The 17,256-nt window shown below is 56.9% G+C and overlaps 3 protein-coding genes across 5 annotated transcripts; 1 reads left to right on the top strand and 2 right to left on the bottom strand.

Moving 5' to 3' along the window:
- The first annotated feature begins 908 nt into the window (after nt 1-908).
- MARCHF9 (membrane associated ring-CH-type finger 9) lies at nt 909-5,488 on the top strand. Its single transcript, XM_043888668.1, has 4 exons — nt 909-1,348; nt 2,411-2,566; nt 3,245-3,437; nt 3,695-5,488. The coding sequence occupies exons 1-4, from the start codon at nt 992-994 to the stop codon at nt 4,027-4,029; spliced, it is 1,041 nt and encodes a 346-aa protein (XP_043744603.1). The 5' UTR covers nt 909-991; the 3' UTR covers nt 4,030-5,488.
- Nucleotides 5,489-7,400: 1,912 nt separating this feature from the next.
- Nucleotides 7,401-12,873, bottom strand: LOC122684508 (25-hydroxyvitamin D-1 alpha hydroxylase, mitochondrial). Of its 2 annotated transcripts, XM_043888647.1 has the most exons (9): nt 12,247-12,873; nt 11,465-11,655; nt 10,758-10,960; nt 10,477-10,677; nt 9,953-10,128; nt 9,574-9,746; nt 9,294-9,372; nt 8,833-9,030; nt 7,401-8,277 (listed from the first exon to the last, which is right to left on the bottom strand). In XM_043888647.1, exons 1-9 carry the CDS (start codon nt 12,436-12,438, stop codon nt 8,164-8,166), a joined length of 1,527 nt encoding a protein of 508 aa, XP_043744582.1. In that variant the 5' UTR covers nt 12,439-12,873; the 3' UTR covers nt 7,401-8,163. The 2 variants fall into 2 exon arrangements, with proteins under 2 accessions (XP_043744582.1, XP_043744571.1); XM_043888636.1 differs by having other exon boundaries at nt 11,465-12,376.
- Nucleotides 12,874-13,528: 655 nt separating this feature from the next.
- METTL1 (methyltransferase 1, tRNA methylguanosine) lies at nt 13,529-17,125 on the bottom strand. Of its 2 annotated transcripts, none has more exons than XM_043888681.1 (6): nt 16,993-17,125; nt 15,852-16,015; nt 14,766-14,950; nt 14,560-14,673; nt 14,299-14,400; nt 13,529-14,132 (listed from the first exon to the last, which is right to left on the bottom strand). In XM_043888681.1, exons 1-6 carry the CDS (start codon nt 17,103-17,105, stop codon nt 13,977-13,979), a joined length of 834 nt encoding a protein of 277 aa, XP_043744616.1. In that variant the 5' UTR covers nt 17,106-17,125; the 3' UTR covers nt 13,529-13,976. The 2 variants fall into 2 exon arrangements, with proteins under 2 accessions (XP_043744616.1, XP_043744617.1); XM_043888682.1 differs by having other exon boundaries at nt 14,766-14,926.
- Between the last annotated feature and the right edge of the window lie 131 nt (nt 17,126-17,256).

The raw sequence follows: 17,256 nt of genomic DNA, 5'->3' as shown, positions 1-17,256 counted from the left end.
CTCACCTCCCTCATACATTACAATTACACACTTCTGTTTTCCATACAATCCAATTCCACCCCTGACACATTCATCTCTTTTCCACGGCCCCACACTGTGCACACTTTTCAGTCTTTTGTGTAGAAGTGTTTATTGCTTGAGCCCATGTCTTGCTCACTCACCTCGGACCCTTGCTTAGCTTTCTTTTTTTTTTTTAGCTTGCTTTGCACACTCCCATTTTGCACAAGCCTCTCCCTCCCTGGTGCACCTGCGCCTGTGACCACACACCTTCCATCCTCACCCGCTCCCCCCCACACCCCCATTCACACACCTATTCTCTTACCCATGTGCACACCCCCCTGCCTTGGCCACGCCCCTCCCTCCGCCCTCCCCCGGGTTCGCACACTCGCCCCCGCCTCTGGGGACACCTGCTCGCGCGGGGCAGGGCGGGGATGCGCAGCCGCGGCCCCTTCTCCTCCTCTCCCCCTCCCCGCCCCGCCCCTCCCTCCATCCCTCACCGGCTCCCCGGCTCCCGCCCCGCCCGCCCGCCGCTCCGGGGGGGTCTCCGCCGCCGCCGCCGCCGGAAGGAGCCGCCATTTGCCACCGCCGAGCGCACGGGCCGAGCCGGAGCCGGAGCCGGAGCGGGACTGGGGCCAGCAAGACGGCGATGGGGGGCGGCCCCGGCGCAGGAGGACCGGGGCTCGTAACCCCGGGGGCCCGGCCCGCTCCGGACCCGGACCCGCGGGGCGCGGCACCCTGAGCCCCCTCCCACCCCGCCCCCTGCCCCGGCCATGGCTGCCCGCCCCGCCGCCCCCGGGCCGCCAGCCCTCTCGGCCCCGCAAACCCCGGAGTCCCGGCGGTGGCAGCAGTGAACGGCTCTCGCAGGCCCCGTAGACCCCAGCCGGGCTTGGCTCTCCAGCGCGCGCCCCCTTCCCGGCCTTGTCCTCTCCCTTCCCCCCGCCGCCCGAGAGCCCCCCTTGCACGCCGCCCCCCGCCCCCCGGCGCCCGGACGATGCTCAAGTCTCGGCTCCGCATGTTCCTCAACGAGCTGAAGCTGCTGGTGCTGACGGGCGGGGGGCGGCCCCCGGCCGAGCCGCAGCCCCGGGGGGGCGGGGGAGGCGGCTGCGGCTGGGCGCCCTTCGCCGGCTGCTCGGCCCGGGACGGCGACGACGACGAAGAGGAGTACTACGGGTCCGAGCCGAGAGCCCGGGGCCTGGCCGGCGACAAGGAGCCGCGGGCCGGACCCCCGCCGCCGCCCGCGCCGCCGCCGCCGCCCCCGGGGGCTCTGGACGCCCTGTCGCTCAGCAGCAGCCTGGACAGCGGGCTCCGAACCCCTCAGTGCCGAATCTGCTTCCAGGGCCCTGAGCAGGTCAGGCCCGGGCACCCGGCGGGGCGGGGAGGGTGGGGGCGCGCACCTGGGGCGCCCGGGGAGACCGGGAGCGGGGGGCGGGGCCTGGGGAGGCTGGGCGGGACCCAGGGACCTGGGGTGGAGATGGAGTGAGGTTGGGGGGCTTGGCTGGAGACTCCAGGAGCGCAGATTTGGGGTGGCGGCGGATCAGGGGTCTCCAGGAAGGGGTGGGGCTTTCTCCTGGGAGGGCCCCACATCCTTCTCTCGGCTTAACCGAGGCAGCCTTTCTCCCCCACTTCTCTCACCCCAGGGTCTCTGTAAGGCTGAGGGCTGGGAGGTGGGTAGACAGGAGAATGCTTCTGTTCCCACCTTGAAAGGAGACGCCCAGCCGGTGCCGTCGCCTCCCTCAGCAGTTCTCTCCGTGGGGCACTTTTCTTCACTTCCCATTCCACAACTTTCCTTCTCATTCCAAAGAATATTCTTTGTTTAAATGTTATGGACAAAGTTGTCCCGGGATGGCACCAAGGGGGTGCCTCTTCCTGTCTTGAGAAATTACTTTGATTAAAGGGGAACAGCCTCCACTCCCACCCTTAGGATATCTTCCTTTCTGATTCTTGGAAACTGAGGACTGTAACCTATTCCAGTCTGCACCACATCTGTGAAACACTTTGCGGTGATGGAATGGGTTAGGAAGGCATGGCTCAGAAGCTTGCACTTCTGTTTCTCCAGATCCTAAGGGGTGGCCTTCCGGTTGGGAAGCCTGAAGGAGCACCCTCCTCAAACTCTAGGAACAGAGAAGACCCAGTATTTACCAGCCAACTCCCCCCTCCCCATCCCTTCTCTTGTCTCTTCTACTGGGTCCGGGAAGTTTACCTTGAACTCTGAATTTTTTCTTTTGGGCTTGTAGCCTTAGCGTCTTGCTTTGTTTTGGATGAAAGGCCTGATTTTTTTTTTTTAAGGTAGTAGACACCTGGAGAAGAGGTTTCCCTCTCCTGGAGTGGGGTGGCGATCGCTGACCCCACTCCTGGAGTGGGGAGCTCGGGTGGCGCTAGCTGACAGGGTCTCTCCTCACTCTTCCTCCAGGGGGAGCTCCTGAGCCCCTGCCGCTGCGACGGCTCCGTGCGCTGCACGCACCAGCCCTGCCTCATCCGCTGGATCAGCGAGAGGGGCTCCTGGAGCTGTGAGCTCTGCTACTTCAAGTACCAGGTCCTGGCAATCAGCACCAAGAATCCCTTGCAGGTGAGGTATAAGGGGAGCACCCTGAGACTGGGGCAGGGGCCCTTCAGCAGTTAGAATCAGGGACCCTCCAGGCAGCTCATTTCATCCATTTACTCTTGTTTCAAAGTCACCCTCTCCTCCGTTATCATCATCTCCTGTCTATAAATATCTCCCTTCCTTCATTTACTCACAAAGACATTTATTGGGCGCCACCTGTGTGCCAGGCCCTGGGACAGCGAAAGAGGAAAAGGCAGTCGGGCTGCCGTTACTGCTGGAAGCAGACATGTAGAGTTATCTGTGTGTCAGGTTCTTGGTGTGTATTAACGCTTTTAATCCTAGTAATTATGTGCCATTAGTATCTACATTTTAAGTCAGTGAGGACATTGAGGCACAAGTAAATTTTAAAACTTGCCCGAAGTTGCTCAGCCAGAAAGTGAGTAAGGATTTGGAATTCAGATCCTAGATGATCTGATTTCCGAGCAGTTGTCTGTCATGCCTTTCTAAAATAAGACAGGAAATGGTCTCAAACAATATGAGAAGTGCCACATTCTAGACTTGATCAAGGCACAGAGAAGACAGATTATTAGTCCTACCTGAAGGGTTTCAGGAAGGCTCCTTGTGCATCCTCCTATTCAGGGCAACCCTAACCTGGCTTTCCATCTCTTTCTGTGACTTTTTGGAGCCTTTTCTCCCGTACAGTGGCAGGCCATCTCCCTGACAGTCATCGAGAAGGTCCAGATTGCAGCCATAGTTCTGGGCTCACTCTTCCTCGTCGCTAGCATCTCCTGGCTCATCTGGTCCTCACTTAGCCCTTCAGCCAAGTGGCAACGGCAAGATCTGCTCTTTCAGATCTGCTATGGCATGTATGGCTTCATGGATGTTGTCTGCATAGGTGAGGGCACCTCTCTCTCCCCCCTGCTCAGCATTTTCCTCCAGCTGACACACTTCAATTTCCCTGCCCATTCCCTCAGTCTCATGGCCGTGTTTTCTGCCATTGAGAACCTTTAGGGGAATCCTGGTGTCCCTCCCTTACCTGCTTCTCCGGGCCCTTTGCAACCCTATCTCCTCCCCCTGGAGAAATGTTGGCTTAAGTGCCTCTGGTCTAGGTCTGGGCAGCATTGACTCTGGACTTCTCATCCTCTTGCTCAGGCCTCATCGTCCATGAAGGCTCCTCCGTCTACCGTATCTTCAAGCGCTGGCAGGCAGTAAACCAGCAGTGGAAGGTCCTGAATTATGACAAGACCAAGGACATAGGAGGAGATGCAGGGGGAGGGACGGCAGGGAAGCCGGGCCCCAGGACCTCACGGACGGGCCCCCCTGCTGGGGCCACCAGCCGCCCCCCGGCTGCCCAGCGCATGCGGACGCTCTTGCCTCAGCGCTGTGGCTACACAATCCTGCATCTCCTTGGACAGCTGCGGCCACCAGATGCCCGTTCCAGTTCCAATTCTGGCCGTGAAGTTGTCATGAGGGTCACCACAGTCTGAACTGAACTTCAGGAGTGGGGATGTTGAGTCAATGCATCGGCCAGAGATGCGCTGTCGTGGCTGCTGGAGGCACCACTTGGACAAGGTGTCCGGGGCACACCGCCTCCACCACCGAGGGTCTCCGTGGACAGCTTCACGCTGGAGACACTGTCTGGCCTCTACTGCCCGCTGGGTAGAGACACCTGGATACATTCCAGTCCCCACTGACAGCCCCTCACACTCATCCTGGGGCAGCCAGTGGGCAGGTGGGGAGAGCATCATTTCTTCCCTAGAGAACCGTCCTTACCTCAGCTCCTAGGGCCTCCAGCCCCCCAGCTCCACTATGGTGACTTGGTGAAGGGGGACCAATGCCAGAAGAAAGGGGCTGTAGACCCCCCCCCCCATTCCCCACCCCATGGCCACAGGGCAGCTGGCAATAAGACTAGTAAACACTGACCTCCCGTTCCCTGCATGAGGGCGGGGGTACTTCCCTGTGCTCCACCCCCCCATTGCATGGGGGGAAGGGCATAAAGAATCATTTATATGCACATGGAGACTCCTTTCTCATCCGGGGGTTTTCTGGAGGGTTGGGAGGTGTGGGGAAGTTTCTCTGCAGAGGTTGCAAATCCCTAATGCAGCAGTGGTTTCTGATTTGGAGGTGTAACTCCCACTTGGTGGTGAATAATTCTCATTGGCTGGGGGGTGGCAGTGCTCAGAAGCATCTCGGGTGGACCTGACACCTGGGTGTTGTGTGATTTAGAAAAAAAATCTCCACTGTGGTTTTCCTGTCTACCTCATGGCGCTGAATTGAGGATAAATGAGGGACAGGTTGAATGCCATTGTAGGGAAAATTAGTGATGGCATAAAAAGATTTCTAGACTAGTTGATGGTGCATTTATTTCAAATAATAGCTGATTTACAAATTCCAAAATGTTTTTCAACTGGAGTTACAGAGTCTTGGAAATTTGTCTTAAGTATCATAATAGATACGGAAAATTTGAGGGGAAATAGACATTGCAAATGTGAAGGATGGTGTTTATTTGCAAGAATGAGAGCTCTTCCAGTCCCTTAAACATTGGGGGCTGGAGCAGTCCTTGTTCAGGGAATCTTGCAGGTTCTATCAATCCCTGCTAGGTAATGTGCTCACCAGAAGTGGTGTGAAGTGAATTTGGACTCGGGAGTGAGACAGACAGACTGTCCCTGGGTTATGAGTCTCCAGCCCCAGTTTAGGCTCCCTTGTTCAGGGTCATGGTCTGATCCTGGTGTGCCCCAGCTGGTTGATATTAACTGGAAGATCTTGTGCTTTGAGGCAGGTGCGTAGAGGGCTGAGAAAAGGTTTGGGAAGGACTGAATAAGATGCCAGCGCGATGCCTGGCCCCTTTCTCTTGCGGCCTTGGGGCTGTGTGTTATATGAAGGATGGTGTCTTTTATGTGAACTATTCATCAGCAATTAAAATAATTACTTCATAACATTGCTTAAGTCAGATCCAGAGACCTCTCTCTCCTATTATTGGTCCTCCTCTCGGGGAAGGCTCTGCTTTGCCTTCTCCCTGGGGGTGTTTTGGGAATGCTTTTCTGTTAAAGGTCACATATCCTTGCCTGGGAAATGGCCCTCCCTAGTCCCTCTCCAAAAGGGGTCTCAGCCGCTGTCCATGGTGCTGCCACCTGGACTCGCCTGGGAGAATAGGAATCAAAGCTGTGCTTGGATGTGAGTAGCCTGGAAGTGTTAAGTGTATCACTTCCAACCTCAGGGGATTAAAGTGGAGAGAAGACTGAGGCTGAGCCCTATACCCCCCCCCCCCGACCCTTTTCCAGTGGGAAATAGTTTCCCCAGAGAGAGAACCTTCCACATTCTCCATCTGGGGACACAGAAGGACCAGACTTCACTGATGTGCCTTTCACAGACTAGCTGGTGAGAACCAGAAGGGAAACAGCAAAACTAAGTGACTCCAAGTTCTTATCCAAGTAGAGAGGGTTTAGGTAGGTATGACACAGGTGGGGTTTCCTGTGCCCAGCCTGAAGTTTCCCCCTTGATGGCCCCACATAAAGGCTTAGATGTAACCAAGAACATAGGCACTTAACGTACAAGCACACGGTCCATTTCCATGCTGGGCCCTAAAACGGGGCTAAGTGAGACAGCATTTTCCCCTCCCCTTCAGGACCATTGGAGGTACAGGTATGGAGGTTGGGACCGGCAATCTATATCGTCCTCTCTCCTTTTTCCCCCTTTAAAGGATTGTTGTCCAGGAAAGGGCCATGAGATCTGCTGCCCTTCTCAAGTGAGCAGGCCTACTTTCCCATGAGGAGCATGAATGTGAGAAATCTTGACCACTGATTCCAGGGGAAAAGGTCTGAGAGGAAGTGGGGAGTTACTCTCTCTCTAAGCTCAGAACTGCCCAAAAGCAGGTCACTTAGGTTCAAGGTGAGCTAGTGATAGTGAGTAGGGTTAGAGACTGAGAACGCAGCTGAGGGGGAGCAGTGAAAGCACCGAACCTTGGCCTTTGCACAGGTTTGGGGGTATACCCTACCCCTCCGTAGATCTTACATAAATAGATAGCCCCCAGAAGACTAGTGGCTGATGGAGTTTCTGTGGAAGGGAGCCATGTCTAGGGCAGGGGCTGAGGTGGTGAGAGGAGGAGGAAGTGTGAAGTGAAATCTCCGTCTCCATCTGCTAATTGGAATGGAGGGGAGCAGGAAGAAGGGGGACAAGTCCTGACTTGGGGAGGGAGGCGCTGCAGGGAAGGTGCTGAGAGATTCATTTGTATGGAAAATGAGTTAATCTATATACATCAGGAGGAGAGAACTGAGTCCAGCCTCTGGGGGGCCAGAGAGTGCTGACTCAGGGGAACAGGGACGCTTGCTGCCCACTCCTCTTCTGCTTTGGTGCCCTCGGGCTTCCAGCCACCCCCACACTTGGCGTTCATCCTCTCTGACATCACCTCTCTGTATCCTTATCTTTCTCTGAAGGAAATTACCTTGGAGCAACGTCTCTGAAGAGGGCAGAGTGGCCGAGCTAAGGTGTCCTTTTAGTCCTGGCAGTCCAGGTTCCAAAAGCACTCTTCTACCAAACAGTCAACCATCTCTGGCCATCTCTGCAAGTCCCTCCCCACCCCTTTTAACAGCCTAGCCCTTGAAGCTACTTTTCAACACCACCCTTCCTTAATCTCTTACAGGGAGCCAGACTTGGCTGTTCCCACCACAGGTAGAAATGTGTCTGGGTTTGTGATGCAAACCATTCTCCCAGGTGTCTAGACCTCCCATTGTTATGGGGGTGGGGGTGGGGCGGGTGGTCACTTCCGGGACCTGAGAAACCAACGTAGGGAATCTGGGTCAGGGTCTTACCTCCGGGTCTTTGTAGGAAGTGAGGGAAATAAGTCAGTCAAAAGTCAAGGATAGAACATTCAAAACAATTTTTTGATTTAAAAAACAGTATTTAAAAAACTTCAACATGTAAAAGGAAGACTTAGGTCCAAAGACATCTCTGCCTGGGATCTAAGTGGTGGGGCAAGCAAACTTAATAGTGACCAGAGAGCCAAGGAGAGTTTTTTTTTTAAATCATCACCCAGGTGAGGATAGACTCACCTTCCTAGGGGCAGGATGAGGAAGAAGCAGAGCCCGGGAAGCTGCTTGTCCCTTCTGCCACCTCATCCAGATAGAATCTGAGAGTCCACGTGGTGTCACCCAGTCAGGGATGGGCCCCGGCAAGGTGTATGAGGACAGAATAAGGCCTCATTCTTCCTCTCAAAGAGCTCACAGGCAATGAGAGAGGATCAGCCAGGGGCAGACCAGATAGACACTTAGCTCAGGCCATGGTGAGTGCTTAGCCGGCAGCATCAGTAAACACTGTGAGGCCCCAAAAGGCCAGGGGTCGAATTCTTCCTCAGGCCACCCAGCATGATGAGTTAACACTGAAGCTGGCCCTTGAAGGATGCATGTGACTAGAAGGGCTAAGCAGGCTAATGGGTCATGGTTTTCTCAAGGCTTGCTGGGTCAGGCCAGGTGCATGCTTCCTACCTCGATCAGGGCTGCTTCAAGCACTTGGCTATGGTCTTTCTAACCAGACAGACTGCAGAGAAATATACATCTCTTGGTCTCATGCCTAATAAACCCCTATGATGAGAGACACGGTGATGATGACAGCCTGTTTCCACCAGACTATCTGTCCACAAACTGTAGGTTGATGCTTCTCTCAGGTACCAGGACAGTCCGGGTCATTGGTCTGACGGGGGCAGAACCTGGCTCAGGTTGCACCTCAAAGTGGATCAAGATCTGGAAAGGGAGGAAGAAGGCTATCACTATGGAGGGATCTACAATGGTGGGCTTGGTTGGTAACGGGCATTATTAGTGTTAGGATGGTCAGTGTTGGAATGGCACCTGTGGCTACTAGGGGATGTCTTAGTCAATGAGGGTAAGAGATTATGGTAGGGAAAAAGATAGTCCAAAAACCCTCACTCACCCTCCGGGCCTATGATGGGACTGACATATTTCAGAGGATTAGGTCTCCCAAGTCTTATATGTTTCCATATGCCTATCAGGAGGGCTTCCCAGGGGGCTCAGTGGTAAAGAATCCACTTGCCAAATAGGAGGTGTGGGTTCAATCCCTGCGTCAGGAAGATCCCCTGGAGAAGGAAATGGCACCCCACTCCAGGATTCTTGCCTCAGGAATCCCATGGACAGAGGAACCTGGTGGGCTACAGTCTATGGGGTTGCAAAGAGTCAGAGATGCCTGAGTGACTGAACAACAACAAAAAATGACTATCAGAAGGAGAGATATGGGTTTAGAGCCCTCTGCTCTGGGGACGGTAGAAGATCTAGATCACTCACCTGGGCCAAGGCCATTTGCAGCTCAAGCTCTGCCAGGCGTCTCCCCATGCAGCTGCGCTTGCCAAAGCCAAAGGGGAGAGATGCAAATGGGTGGGGAGATGGACCTTCCCCTAGCCAGCGAGCTGGACGAAAAGAATTTGGTTCCGGGAACTGGGCCGGGTCCCTTGAAGTGGCATAGTGACACAGAGTGACCAGCGTCTGGTGAGGGAGGAAAACAAACTTGTCAATTTGGGCCCAAGAATGCCAGGAGGGAGGGAGAGCACAGGACCTGTGGGCTGGGGTGAAGGCAGGTTCTGGCGGACCGGGATTCGGCCATTTTCTGGAGCTACTTTCTCTACTGCCCCATTACATCCCAGAGAGGCCAGGGAGGGGGTTTGAAGGGCTTATGGAGAGTATCTGAGAACCGGAACAGTCCCAAGGTAGGGATGGCTTAGCAGGAGGGGCCCGTAGGCTCTACTCACATTTTTGGGGATGATATATTCACCCACATAGATGTCTTTGTCTGGGACACGGGAATTTCCAGGTACCACAGGGTATAGTCTGGATGGCAGAGCACAAAGGGGAGACAACAGGGTGAAGCAAGGGCTATCGCCTTCCTCTCCTGCCACTCTCCTTCCAAACCCTTTCTTGGCCAGGGGGAGAGTACCGTTGTCCCGCACCCTCTCTCCCAGCTCCCACCCCCGTAAGCTTCCCCAGCCCTCCCCCAGCATCTTCTCTAGCTCTCCTCTCCTGCCCCCTCACCTCAGCACTTCCTTGACCACGGCCTTCAGCAGGGGCAGCTGGGACAGAGCAGTGGCTGAGGGTTGGGTACTGGAGCCGGGGCCCAAGGCAGCTGAGATCTCAGCATGGAGTGCTGTCTGGATTTCGGGGTGCCGGGAGAGTTCATACAGAGCCCAGGAGAGCGTGTTGGACACCTGCGGGGACAGGGGGAAGCGTTAGAGGTGTTGAGAGTGGGGACCCACCATAGGGGGCAGGATATGAGGCAGCCTGGACCCCAGGAGGTGCTAAGCCAAGCTGGCCTAGAGGACCACAGTGGGTTTCCAGCGGCAGGGAAATAGCCCCGAGATGGAGGAGATTAAGCTGTGGAGGTGGGGCTCCCAACACAGAGGGAGAACCTCACCGTGTCCACCCCAGCGAGGAGCAGCTCCGTCACATTGCCCAGGATGGATGCGGCGGGCAGCTCTTTCCGGAGCAAGAAGTAGGTCAGGTATGCCCCAGGTCCCGCGTCCTCCTCGGACTTCCCAAGCTGGCTCCTCAGGGCCATCTCAGCCTCTCGCTGCTCCACGTGCTGCTGGGCTGCGGGGACGGGGACAGGGTGTCCCTCACCGCCTGGGAACACCTTCATGCTCCCCCAGCCCCCCGCAGTTCCGTGCCTTGCCGTGCGTGTGCCTGCTAAGTCGCTTCAGTTATGTCCCCGACTCTCTGCGACCCCGCGGACTACAGCCCGCCAGCTCCTCTGTCCATAGGGATTCTCCAGGCAAGGATACTGGAGTGGGCTGCCATGCCTTCTTCCAAGGGATCTTCCCGACCCAGGAATCGAACCCTCATCTCTTATGTCTCCGGCACTGGCAGACGGATTCTTTACCACTAGCGCCACCTGGAAAGCCCAGCGCACCCGGGACGCCTAACCTGTCCGTGCCTTACCGAATGCAAACATCTGGTCCCAGTCTCGGCAGAGGCGGTCCCAGGGTCCGGGCACGACGCGGCGCAGCCAGCTGGGCATCGCCATGGTCAATAGCGTGGACACGAACACCGAGCCGACGGCGCGGATGAAGGTCTCTGTGTCTGGGGGCACCTCCGCCTCCAGGCAGCCGAGGCGGGAGCCCAGCAGCACCGCCGCGATGCCTGGCCGGGAGGGGGCGCTGTCAGGGCACCCCGAGACCCGGCCCGGGGCCTCCTACGCGTGTTCCCGTCCTGGGACTCACCTTCCAGTCCAAACTTGTAAAACTCTCCCGCCACGTCTCGAACCAGGGCGGGCGGCCCGGCGCCCAGTCCCCGCTGGCGCCGCAGTCTCCGCACGAGGTCACGGACCACGCCGTGTAGGGTCCCGGCATAGCGGGCGGCCGCTTGAGGCCGGAGGAGCAGCGGGGCCAGGAGGCTGCGAAGCCTCTGCCATTCTTCCCCTTCCCTGTGCGGGGGTGCGGAGAGGGGGCGCGTCAGGGCAGACGGTGGTGTGGAGAGGCGACCCGACGGGGCTGGTGGCGCTGGAGATGGAGCGTGTCGGGCCGGGGTGGCCAGGAGAGGGATAGCGTCTTCTCCCTCGGGGGTACAGAAGCCTGACCCTGCCTGCACCCGCTTTCCATCCCCACTCCTCGTTACTCATTTCCTGCCCCGGAGGGGCCTGGGTTCCTGGGTAAGCTGAGTCACAGAATCTTCCTTTGCATCTAGATCCTGGGGCCTCGGCCCCTTCCGCGAGTCCCCAAGATTCCGGCTTCAAAAGATAAGGAGGTGAACAGGCACGAGAGCCGGGCTCCACCCGAGCTTGAGCGAAACGGACTGGGGTGGGAACCTCGGTTTGCCAGAAGGTTGGGGAGAACGACCAACTTCCTCCACCTCCCCAGACTGTCTCCAGCCCGGGCCGCAAGGGAGGAAGGCAGCTGGACGTCGGGGGCTTTGGGGCCAGAGGACTCACGCGGTCAGCAGTCCGCAAGCCCGCTGGCGGCGGCGACGGTGCTCCGCCCAGGGTGAGAAGCTGCAGCGTTCGGGCCGGGGTCCCTCCTGTCGTAGCAGCTGCTCGACGAGCGTAGGGGCCGCCAGGTACACGGTGCGCACCGTCCCGAAGCTGGCCAACCACACCGGCCCGAAGCGCGAGGCGCCCCGCACCTGGGAGAGCGCGAGCAGCGGACCTGAAGACGCGGGCCGGGGGCTCCCGGCTGGGCCTGCGCCAACTCCAGGGGCGCTGTTTCGGGTTTGAAAGCGGGAGCTTCTGCTCCCAAGTGGTGTATGGCTCTGATGCTGCAAACCCCTCTCCCTCACTTCCCATCCTAGGAAGTCTGGGTGTGATGGACAAAACGGAGGAGCTGGGCGCAAAGCTGGCATTCAGCACCGCTCTTTGGCCACCTGGGCGGAGAAATCCCTAAAGCCTCCTCCTGTGGACTGTTCATCTTAGGACAAGCCCCCACGGAAGGTATAGGAGCGTTCTAGCTTTAAGAGAGTCCCGCCTCCCGCGCACTTGTTCTGGATCTACGAGCCTCCAGACGCCTGCATCGCTAGAAGGCGCGTTTTGAACGCACTCCTCCGCGGGGTATCCAGGGAACTCCGCTTCCCGCGAGCCACCGCCCCCAGTCCCAACTTCTTCTTTCCCGTAACTCATGGGCATCCGTTCCCACCCGCCCTCCTTGCTCCGTTCTGCACTAGGGTTTGTGAAAGCCAACTTCCCCAGCTTTCAGTCGTGGGAACGGCGCCCCATTCTACCTGCAGCTCGTGTAGCCGTGACAGCCCCCCTTTGCAGAAAAGCTCCGCAAGGAAGCCGGGCGTGGAGGGGCCTGGGAGGTCCGCCAAAACCCGGGGCGCTGAGTCGGAGCCTCTGGAGCCCAGTGAGGCACCCAGCTCAGGACAGCGGACGCGATGGAACACTCTGGATGCGAATTTGAGGGTCTGGGTCATGGTCTGGCTCGGGAACCCACCAAAGCTCGCTCCTCCAGAGCATCTTGCCCTGCTCCTATTTAACTCTTGGGCGCGGTAGTGGCGACGCCCCCTCCAAGCTCTTCAGCCAATCCCCTCTCCTGAGTGCTGGGGATTAGCACCCAGGAACAGTAGGCGGGGCCGGAGCGGCCAAGGCGGCGCCCTTGGGTCTCACGTTACCAGGACCCTCTTGGGAGGCGAGGCTTGCCTCAGTTTCTCCTGGGCTGGTGCCCTAGTCCATCAGCCTAAAGATCTCTTTCTCAGAAAGTCTATTTGGTGAGGTTTAGTTGACCAAGATACAGACTCGGTCCCCAGTATTCCCAACACTTCCCCAGAGAGCTCGGGCCCCCACCTCCCCCCGGGGGCCCTCCTCGGGAATTCCCGACCTCCAGCTCATCCAGGAGGAAGAGCGGGAAGAGGCACAGCTGGAGGTCTCCTCAGATTCTTGCCCCATTGGGCTGCACCTTTTCTGTACCTGAGAATTTTTCTGCACTGCCACATGGCTCCCCCTGCCCCTATCCCCAGCGGGACAGAAGGCAGATGGGTTCATGGGTTAAAATGGTTTCAGGAGCCTTCATTTTTATTCCTTGGGGAGAGGGGGGTTGGTCTTTTGGGTCGACAAGCCCTGTCCTACCAGCCATGGGAATATGGGACTTGAGGAGCAGAAATGAAGAACCCTATTGCAAACTAGAAAAGTTGAGAGATTTTTCTGGGCTCCTGGACAGAGCAAGGGTTAAGCGAGAGTTCTGACTCTCCAGCTGACTCAGTCTCCTGTGTGTGTGTGTGTGGGGGGGGGGGGGGGTGTTTCTAGTCAGCAGCCCCTTTCCACTTTTAGCCTCAGAATCCTCCCCAGTTCAGCTCTCTGCTCCTTACTCCCGCCCTCCACAAGCAGGTTCAGTGCTAGTCAGCCAGCTCTGAAATTAAAGCAAAGGTCAACATGAGGAGGGAGGGGGTCTCCACCACCACACCCTCCCAGGATCTCCAGAGACAGCAAGAACAAAGGGAGCAGGAATTCCCCGGGTCAAGTCTTAGGCCGGGAGAGGATGGGAGTGATCCACACTCTAGCCTTTCTTCAAAAACAGCAGCATGTGTATGCGCACACATATACATGTTAGCCTCAGAACTGTAAAGCAAACGTGAGCGGGCAGGTGATTTGACTCTAGCAGGCAGTTTAGATGGACCGTGGAGAACTGCATTCCTCGCTGCAGCTGAGAAGGAGAGCGCCTAGGAGAAGGGAGCACTAAGGAAGAGCAAGCCCCACTCCTTTCCAAGGATCCCTTCTGGCCCAAGGTCTTCTGACCTTCCCAGTCAGCTGCTTTGGCTTTCTGCTGCCCCTGGAAGCGCACGATGGTGAGAGGGGTCTGGGGCAGTCCTGAACCCCAGGGTCCTGCCCTGGGCAGCTCTTCAACTTGAGAGACTGCTGCCTGCTCTCTGCGTAGCAGGCTCAGCTGGGAAGGTCCAAGGGCCTGATCTCCTTTCCAGCCCCCCAAACATGGGGCTCCGCTAAGACCAAGGCAAAGTCAGTGACCAGGAGGGGTAGGAGTGGGAGTCACTGCCTGGAGGGAGGGATCCTGTATTCTTCGGAAGATGGCTGGGAAGTTCTTTCCTCCATTGCGTAGAACTTTCTTTCCCTCCTCGGTTGAGGTGCCCAGATGTCCCACAATGGGGTCTTCACTCTGGGAAAAGGAAGGGTCCAGTAAGTCCTTGCCCATCTTTCAGATTGCCCTGGTCCCTATAGTCATCCCATCCTCTGGGCATTAAGCTGGATTCAAAGAAGACAGAACCACTCTGGCAAGGATCTTCCCGTAACTCTCCGCGGTTTCTCTTGGGCTCCCTACTTACCAGCTCCTCCAGAGGCACACGCTGGAACAAGGGGTGGCCTTCAAAGTGGGTGCACATCCACTCATGCAGCTCCGGCACGTCGGTTATGGTGTACACGAGTCCCTGCGCAGGCAAAGTCACTCTGCAGGGGGCGCTGCGAGCGGCCGGGCAGCAGGGGGATGGGGATGGTGGTGAGTCCCCAGCGAACCCCCCACTGAATTCTCGGTTGGAAAGCCCCTTATTAGACCCCTTACCCTGTCCTCCCTCCTGCTCTCGACTCACCCCAACTCTCAGCACGTAGGCATATTCTGCCAGCAGTGTGGGGCTGATGATTCGCCACTTGTGCTTCGTCCGCTTGAAATGTGGGTCAGGGAAGAGGAAGAACATCTTTGCCAGCTGTGAGACAGTCGAGCACCGACAGGGTGGTGAGAGCCTGGCCTCCACACCCCACCTGCTTACCAGCCTAAACCCCGGGGGCCCCGCCCCACCTGGCCCTTGCGGAAGAAGTTAGGAAGGTGCTTCATGGCATTGCTGCGGAGACAGGCGATGTTCTGGAAACCACCTCCAGGAGCGGCTCGCAGGGCCCGGATCCGGTCTTGTACATAGTCTGAGACTTTCACCCGGATCTCCAGACCCAGAATCAGCGTGTCTGGGAACAGCGGTGACAGTTCCACTGGACACAGAAACAGAATCAACCTCATCCTTACAGGATGTACAGAGGGGTCAACACGGGAAAGGAAGCCTCAATCAGCAATGACCCAAATCAGGGACTGAAAGTGTGGCCACAGAGCTACCTGTATGGATAGCTCTGTGCTGGAGAGGCTGAGGGACACCCCAAAATTGTCACCAGAACCGGAAGTGGGAAGGCCTGGCAATACATGTGTCTTTGCACATGCTTTAAAGTCTGCACAGTGTTCCCACACATTGTCTTACTTAATTCTCATGACATTATGCGGTAAACTGCACAGATGATAAAACTGAGGGTAGGAAATGGCTGAAGCCACAGAGCTGGAACTTGGAACCATGGTTTCCCGCCACCAAGTACTACGCTCTTCCTCTCTGTTGTGCTGCTATTTCCATGGAAGAGCTCTACATAGAGAAGTGGGGCTAGCATGCATGCTGGGACAACACAGGCGATGTAAGAGAAATCTGAAAATAGGATCTTGGAGAAGGAATGAGTTCTGGTGAGGAAGGGGGAAGGGAGAGGGGGGTGGAATCCCCGAGAAAGACAGTTCAGGATCATTGGCCACAGCGACTAATCTCTGACGCTTGTGCTGACCAGCTCACTGACCCGGCACCTGGCAGGTGAAACGGCTCATGTAGGGACCAGAGCCAGGAGCGGGCCCAGACCAAGACAACTCAAGTTCTAAGAGGCTTTGGGGCAGCCCCCTCCCTTCTCCCGGGCGAAGGCCACAGACCCAGAGTAGAGGGAAGGTGGAGGTTCTCCACGATGTCACAGCAGGCAGTGTCTGGTCCGAAGGGGAAAGGCCAACTATGGCCCCCAGCAAACCTGCTGAGGTGGCAGAACCTAGGCACTGCCTCTCCTTGCCCCAGAGAGAGGGCCAGAGTGTTACCTAACAGGCCGCCGTAGCCACAGCCTATGTCTGCAAACTCCACTTGGGCCTGAGCTCCCTTTTCTTTCTCATCCTTTGGGTCGTCGTGGCTCTGATTTTGAGGCGGTGGAGCGAAGAACTCTGGGTATAGCTCAGACCAGTCCATGTCCTCTGGTTTCACAGGGCTAGTGGAGAGAAGGCGTGAGAAATGTGGTTACGCCATTGTGGAAGTGGTACTATGTGTGTGGGTGGATGGGTGAGGGTGGGAGATGCATGAGAGGAGGGTTTCTCAAAAATTCTGTAGGAGTGGGCCCTTTGGCCTCTAGGGAGCACAATGGAAACCACCCTTAACCCCCAGTATGAATCATCGGCCTATCATGGGGCCCATGACTGTGATCCGCCTATCTCCCTTTCCAGGGTTGATGTGACTGACTGAGCATCTCTCCTTTCTGGGGTTCAAGTTCCCCTTGTCCCAGAGACTGGCTGCCTAAGGCACTGGGACTTGTCTTTGCTGAAGTTCTCTGCGGGAAGAGGATGGAGTAAGGTGTGGGTGGGGTTGTGTGGAAGTTCCTCTTTTTTTTCAAAACTGATTTTAATGGCGTATACTTCATTTACAATGTTGTGTGAGTTTATGCTATAGAGCAAAGTGACTCAGTTACACATATACATATAACCACTCTTTTTTAGAATCTTTTCCCATATAGGTCATTACAGATGGTTGAGTAGAGTTCCCTGTGCTATCCAGGAGGTCCTTACTAGTCATCTACTTTAGTAGTGCGTACATGTGGATCCCAGGCTCCCAATTTATCCCTCCCTCCAAGTTTGCCTTTTGCTAAATTTCACAGATTAAACTGAAAGATGGAAACGACATTCTTCCTCCATCACTCTAGTCTCAGTAACAATTTCTCTCTCTTCCCAGCCTAGCAATCCTACCCAGACGTCGGCCAGGACACCACGCCCCTCCAGCCCGCAAACTCCGCCCTCCGCCGAATCTTACCCCGCCCCCTCCCCGCGCCACCACACACAAAGCTGACGTCACCCAGCGATCCTCGCAAGAGTCCCCTAAACCCTCCCAACCGTTCCAGCACGATCGATTTTCCGGGCTAATCCGAGAATTCTGCCCTCCTCTCGCCCCCCTGCTCGCCCTGCCTCGCTCACTCACTAGCGCAGCGTATGATCCGCCATGGGGTTGGAGTGAGCCCGCTGCCGATAGTAGCGCTTCTGAGGCTGTGGGGCCTCGGCTCCCGCCGCGTCCCCAGCCTCGGTTCCCGCCATGATCTCCAGCGCGAGTTTCTCTGCGGAACCCACGTGGAGAACTGGGCTCTGGGCGCACGAGAATGACGCGGCCAGGCACGTAAGCTCAGAGCCCTCCCCTTAAAGCCCCAGGAGTGAATTCGGCTGGGCTGGGCAGGGCGGCCCGCAGCGG

The sequence above is a fragment of the Cervus elaphus genome, chromosome 3 (assembly GCF_910594005.1).
Source record: "Cervus elaphus chromosome 3, mCerEla1.1, whole genome shotgun sequence".
NCBI lineage: Eukaryota > Metazoa > Chordata > Mammalia > Artiodactyla > Cervidae > Cervus > Cervus elaphus.
The sequence above is the reverse complement of the archived record's forward strand: the minus strand, read 5'-3'. Positions and strand labels throughout refer to the sequence as shown.